Raw genomic sequence first — 6,852 nt, forward strand, 5'->3', positions numbered from 1 at the left:
AAAAATGTTTCGACCTCAAAATGTCATAAAAAACGTCATAGTATAGTATGCTGTTTTTTTTAGGCAAAAAAAGTCAAAAAATTTTTCGACCTCAAAATGTCATAAAAAACGTCATAGTATAGTATGGCGTTTTTTTCGGGCAAAAAAAGTCAAAAATTTTTTCGACCTCAAAATGTCATAAGAAACGTCATAGTATAGTATGGCGTTTTTTTTGGGCAAAAAAAGTCAAAAAAATTTTCGACCTCAAAATGTCATAAAAAACGTCATAGTATAGTAAGGCGTCAAAATCGACCAAAAAAAGTCAAAATTTTTTTCGACCTCAAAATGTCATAAAAAACGTCATAGTATAGTATGGCGTCAAAATCGACCAAAAAAAGTCAAAAAATTTTTCGACCTCAAAATGTCATAAAAAACGTCATAGTATAGTATGGCGTTTTTTTCGGGCAAAAAAAGTCAAAAATTTTTTCGACCTCAGAATGTCATAAAAAACGTCATAGTATAGTAAGGCGTTTTTTTCAAGCAAAAAAAGTCAAAAAAATTTTTGACCTCAAAATGTCATAAAAAACGTCATAGTATAGTAAGGCGTCAAAATCGACCAAAAAAAAGTCAAAATTTTTTTCGACCTTAAAATGTCATAAAAAACGTCATAGTATAGTATGGCGTTTTTTCGGGCAAAAAAAGTCAAAAAATTTTTCGACCTCAAAATGTCATAAAAAACGTCAAAAATTTTTTCGACCTCAAAATGTCATAAAAAACGTCATAGTATAGTATGGCGTTTTTTTCGACCAAAAAAAGTCAAAATTTTTTTCGACCTCAAAATGTCATAAAAAACGTCATAGTATAGTATGGCGTTTTTTCGGGCAAAAAAAGTCAAAAAAATTTTCGACCTCAAAATGTCATAAAAAACGTCATAGTATAGTAAGGCGTCAAAATCGACCAAAAAAAGTCAAAAAATTTTTCGACCTCAAAATGTCATAAAAAACGTCATAGTATAGTATGGTGTTTTTTTTAGGCAAAAAAAGTCAAAAAATTTTTCGACCTCAAAATGTCATAAAAAACGTCAAAAATTTTTTCGACCTCAAAATGTCATAAAAAAAGTCATAGTATAGTATGGCGTTTTTTCACTCAAAAAAAGTCAAAAAAATTTTCGACCTCAAAATGTCATAAAAAACGTCAAAAATTTTTTCGACCTCAAAATGTCATAAAAAACGTCATAGTATAGTATGGCGTTTTTTTCGGGCAAAAAAAGTCAAAAAATTTTTCGACCTCAAAATGTCATAAAAAACGTCATAGTATAGTATGGCGTTTTTTTTGGGCAAAAGAAAGTCAAAAAAATTTTCGACCTCAAAATGTCATAAAAAACGTCATAGTATAGTAAGGCGTTTTTTTCGGGCAAAAAAAGTCAAAAATTTTTTCGTCCTCACAATGTCATAAAAAACGTCATAGTATAGTAAGGCGTCAAAATCGACCAAAAAAAGTCAAAATTTTTTTCAACCTCAAAATGTCATAAAAAAACGTCATAGTATAGTATGGCGTTTTTTCGGGCAAAAAAAGTCAAAAAATTTTTCGACCTCAAAATGTCATAAAAAACGTCATAGTATAGTAAGGCGTTTTTTTCAAGCAAAAAAAGTCAAAAAAATTTTCGACCTCAAAATGTCATAAAAAATGTCATAGCATAGTAAGGCGTCAAAATCGACCAAAAAAAGTCAAAAAAATTTTCGACCTTAAAATGTCATAAAAAACGTCATAGTATAGTAAGGCGTTTTTTTCGGGCAAAAAAAGTCAAAAAATGTTTCGACCTCAAAATGTCATAAAAAACGTCATAGTATAGTAAGGCGTTTTTTTCGGGCAAAAAAAGTCAAAAAATTTTTCGACCTCAAAATGTCATAAAAAACGTCATAGTATAGTATGGCGTCAAAATTGACCAAAAAAAGTCAAAAAAATTTTCGACCTCAAAATGTCATAAAAAACGTCATAGTATGGCGTTTTTTTCGGGCAAAAAAAGTCATAAAAATTTTCGACCTCAAAATGTCATCAAAAACGTCATAGTATAGTATGGTGTTTTTTTCGGGCAAAAAAAGTCAAAAATTTTTTCGACCTCAGAATGTCATAAAAAACGTCATAGTATAGTAAGGCGTTTTTTTCAAGCAAAAAAAGTCAAAAAAATTTTTGACCTCAAAATGTCATAAAAAACGTCATAGTATAGTAAGGCGTCAAAATCGACCAAAAAAAAGTCAAAATTTTTTTCGACCTTAAAATGTCATAAAAAACGTCATAGTATAGTATGGCGTTTTTTCGGGCAAAAAAAGTCAAAAAATTTTTCGACCTCAAAATGTCATAAAAAACGTCAAAAATTTTTTCGACCTCAAAATGTCATAAAAAACGTCATAGTATAGTATGGCGTTTTTTTCGACCAAAAAAAGTCAAAATTTTTTTCGACCTCAAAATGTCATAAAAAACGTCATAGTATAGTATGGCGTTTTTTCGGGCAAAAAAAGTCAAAAAAATTTTCGACCTCAAAATGTCATAAAAAACGTCATAGTATAGTAAGGCGTCAAAATCGACCAAAAAAAGTCAAAAAATTTTTCGACCTCAAAATGTCATAAAAAACGTCATAGTATAGTATGGTGTTTTTTTTAGGCAAAAAAAGTCAAAAAATTTTTCGACCTCAAAATGTCATAAAAAACGTCAAAAATTTTTTCGACCTCAAAATGTCATAAAAAAAGTCATAGTATAGTATGGCGTTTTTTCACTCAAAAAAAGTCAAAAAAATTTTCGACCTCAAAATGTCATAAAAAACGTCAAAAATTTTTTCGACCTCAAAATGTCATAAAAAACGTCATAGTATAGTATGGCGTTTTTTTCGGGCAAAAAAAGTCAAAAAATTTTTCGACCTCAAAATGTCATAAAAAACGTCATAGTATAGTATGGCGTTTTTTTTGGGCAAAAGAAAGTCAAAAAAATTTTCGACCTCAAAATGTCATAAAAAACGTCATAGTATAGTAAGGCGTTTTTTTCGGGCAAAAAAAGTCAAAAATTTTTTCGTCCTCACAATGTCATAAAAAACGTCATAGTATAGTAAGGCGTTTTTTTCAAGCAAAAAAAGTCAAAAAAATTTTCGACCTCAAAATGTCATAAAAAATGTCATAGCATAGTAAGGCGTCAAAATCGACCAAAAAAAGTCAAAATTTTTTTCAACCTCAAAATGTCATAAAAACGTCATAGTATAGTATGGCGTCAAAATCGACCAAAAAAAGTCAAAAAAAATTTCGACCTCAAAATGTCATAAAAAATGTCATAGTATATAGTATGGCGTTTTTTTCGGGCAAAAAAAGTCAAAAATTTTTTCGACCTCAAAATGTCATAAAAAACGTCATAGTATAGTATGGCGTTTTTTTCGGGCAAAAAAAGTCAAAAAATTTTTCGACCTCAAAATGTCACAAAAAATGTCATAGTATAGTATGGCGTTTTTTTCGGGCAAAAAAAGTCAAAAATTTTTTCGACCTCAAAATGTCATAAAAAACGTCATAGTATAGTAAGGCGTTTTTTTCGGGCAAAAAAAGTCAAAAAAATTTTCGACCTCAAAATGTCATAAAAAACGTCATAGTATAGTAAGGCTTCAAAATCGACCAAAAAAAGTCAAAAAATGTTTCGACCTCAAAATGTCATAAAAAATGTCATAGTATAGTATGGTGTTTTTTTCAGGCAAAAAAAGTCAAAAAAAATTTTTCGACCTCAAAATGTCATAAAAAAACGTCAAAAATTTTTTCGACCTCAAAATGTCAAAAAAACGTCATAGTATAGTATGGCGTCAAAATCGACCAAAAAAAGTCAAAAAAAATTTCGACCTCAAAATGTCATAAAAAATGTCATAGTATATAGTATGGCGTTTTTTTCGGGCAAAAAAAGTCAAAAATTTTTTCGACCTCAAAATGTCATAAAAAACGTCATAGTATAGTATGGCGTTTTTTTCGGGCAAAAAAAGTCAAAAATTTTTTCGACCTCACAATGTCATAAAAAACGTCATAGTATAGTAAGGCGTCAAAATCGACCAAAAAAAGTCAAAAAATTTTTCGACCTAAAAATGTCATAAAAAACGTCATAGTATAGTATGGCGTTTTTTCGGGCAAAAAAAGTCAAAAAAATTTTCGACCTCAAAATGTCATAAAAAACATCAGAAATTTTTTCGACATCAAAATGTCATAAAAAACGTCATAGTATAGTATGGCGTTTTTTTCGGGCAATAAAAGTCAAAAAATGTTTCGACCTCAAAATGTCATAAAAAACGTCATAGTATAGTATGGCGTTTTTTTCGGGCAAAAAAAGTCAAAACTTTTTTCGACCTCAAAATGTCATAAAAAACGTCAAAAATTTTTTCGACATCAAAATGTCATAAAAAACGTCATAGTATAGTAAGGCGTTTTTTTCGGGCAAAAAAAGTCAAAAAATTTTTCAACCTCAAAATGTCATAAAAAACGTCAAAAATTTTTTCGACCTCAAAATGTCATAAAAAACGTCATAGTATAGTAAGGCGTTTTTTTCGGGCAAAAAAAGTCAAAAAAAATTTCGACCTCAAAATGTCATAAAAAACGTCATAGTATAGTAAGGCGTTTTTTTTGGGCAAAAAAAGTCAAAAAATTTTTCAACCTCAAAATGTCATAAAAAACGTCAAAAATTTTTTCGACATCAAAATGTCATAAAAACGTCATAGTATAGTATGGTGTTTTTTTCGGGCAAAAAAAGTCAAAAAATGTTTCAACTTCAAAATGTCATAAAAAACGTCATAGTATAGTATGGCGTTTTTTCGGGCAAAAAAAGTCAAAACATTTTTCGACCTCAAAATGTCATAAAAAACGTCATAGTATAGTATGCCGTTTTTTTTGGGCAAAAAAAGTCAAAATTTTTTCGACCTCAAAATGTCATAAAAAACGTCATAGTATAGTAAGGCGTTTTTTTCGGGCAAAAAAAGTCAAAAAATTTTTCGACCTCAAAATGTCATAAAAAACGTCATAGCATAGTATGGCGTTTTTTTCGGGCAAAAAAAGTCAAAAAATTTTTCGACCAAAAAAAGTCAAAAAATGTTTCGACCTCAAAATGTCATAAAAAACGTCATATATGTTTGGTGTTTTTTTCAGGCAAAAAAAGTCAAAAAATTTTTCGACCTCAAAATGTCATAAAAAACGTCATTGTATAGTAAGGCGTCAAAATCGACCAAAAAAAGTCAAAAAATTTTTCGGCCTCAAAATGTCATAAAAAACGTCATAGTATAGTATGGCGTTTTTTTCGGGCAAAAAAAGTCAAAAATTTTTTCGACCTCAAAATGTCATAAAAAACGTCATAGTATAGTATGCCGTTTTTTTCGGGCAAAAAAAGTCAAAAAAATTTTCGACCTCAAAATGTCATAAAAAACGTCATAGTATAGTAAGGCGTCAAAATCGACCAAAAAAAGTCAAAAATTTTTTCAACCTCAAAATGTCATAAAAAACGTCATAGTATAGTATGCCGTTTTTTTGGGCAAAAAAAGTCAAACATTTTTTCGACCTCAAAATGTCATAAAAACGTCATAGTATAGTAAAGCGTTTTTTTCGGGCAAAAAAATTCAAACATTTTTTCGACCTCAAAATGTCATAAAAAACGTCATAGTATAGTAAGGCGTCAAAATCGGCCAAAAAAAGTCAAAAAAAATTTTGACCTCAAAATGTCATAAAAATGGTCAAAGTATAGTAAGGCGTCAAAATCGGCCAAAAAAATTCATTTTTTAGAACGACTTCAAAATGTCATAGTATAGTAAAGCTTTAAAATATTCCAAAAAAAGTCATATGTTCGTAAGATTTCAAAATGTCAGAAAAAACATCACATAGATGTAAGGCTTCAAAATATGCCAAAAAAAGTCATATTTTATTAAGACTGTGAAGAATGTGCGTGAAGCTGTTGCATCACGCGCGTTATTCGGAGCGCAACCCATGTAAAATGTGGAGAATATCTGGAGCGTGGCTCCATTTTAACATTATGCTGACAGTGCACAATGCTAAATATGTATAGGCATGAAGGGCACTGCCAGTGCTTTCTGACTTGGCAACAAGTTTATCTCTGTATGCAAGCAACACCCACTCCTTCAGAACTGCATTTTCTACTGCTGGGGACAATATTACCCTGGAGCAGCTTGTCTGACATTTTTGAACAATACCCAGCCCTACTAACGAATCTTCCTGTTATCTTCATTATTAATTGGTTTGTTTGAAATGTCAGAAAATATTGAAAGGTGCTCAGAATTGACCTGTCAATATTTACTGATTAACATGCTATATTTTGATTTATGTACAAAAACCAAATTGTAAAAAACAACATGTTTAACGGACGGCTCTGAGCAGTTACCAGGAAACCAGCGGAGACTATAGTTAGTGGTCCCTGCCAAGAAATAGTTGGGCACAAAAACCCCCCAAACCAGGTCGAATTATTGTTTTTACACTGAACAACCAGTGACATTTTTACTGCGACTGTTCTCATGATGTAACAATGTTTGTTTCTGTTCTTTAGAGTTTGAAGTCAACATCGTCATCGTGCTACATGATGATCATCTGATCACAGAGAACTTCCCTCTGAAGCTCTGCAGAGTCTGATCCTGGATCTCACACCAGCTCTCAGGTAATTTCACTGTAGGCTGCTTCTGCTGACCTCGACCCTTCATATGACACACCAGGACAGTTGTGCCATCTGTAGAGATATGAACTGAGTTTGTGCTTAATGCAATGGCCAGATTTTCCTTCAGAAATATATATAAATATGACTTTAAGTGTGGAATAGAGATGTAAAAGTGATATTTCAGTGACATTACAACTCATTTAAGAGATT

At 30.7% G+C, this 6,852-nt stretch overlaps 1 protein-coding gene across 1 annotated transcript in view; it reads left to right on the plus strand.

The window, feature by feature from the left end:
- vps26c (VPS26 endosomal protein sorting factor C) overlaps positions 1-6,852 on the plus strand; it is a 46,433-nt gene that overhangs the window by 37,314 nt on the left and 2,267 nt on the right. The window contains exon 8 of the mRNA XM_041050917.1: positions 6,538-6,645. Within this exon, the coding sequence (XP_040906851.1) occupies positions 6,538-6,620 (83 nt within the window). The 3' untranslated portion in view covers positions 6,621-6,645. The remainder of the gene's footprint in view (positions 1-6,537; positions 6,646-6,852) is intronic.

Source organism: Toxotes jaculatrix, chromosome 12 (genome assembly GCF_017976425.1).
Source record: "Toxotes jaculatrix isolate fToxJac2 chromosome 12, fToxJac2.pri, whole genome shotgun sequence".
Taxonomy (NCBI): Eukaryota; Metazoa; Chordata; class Actinopteri; family Toxotidae; genus Toxotes; species Toxotes jaculatrix.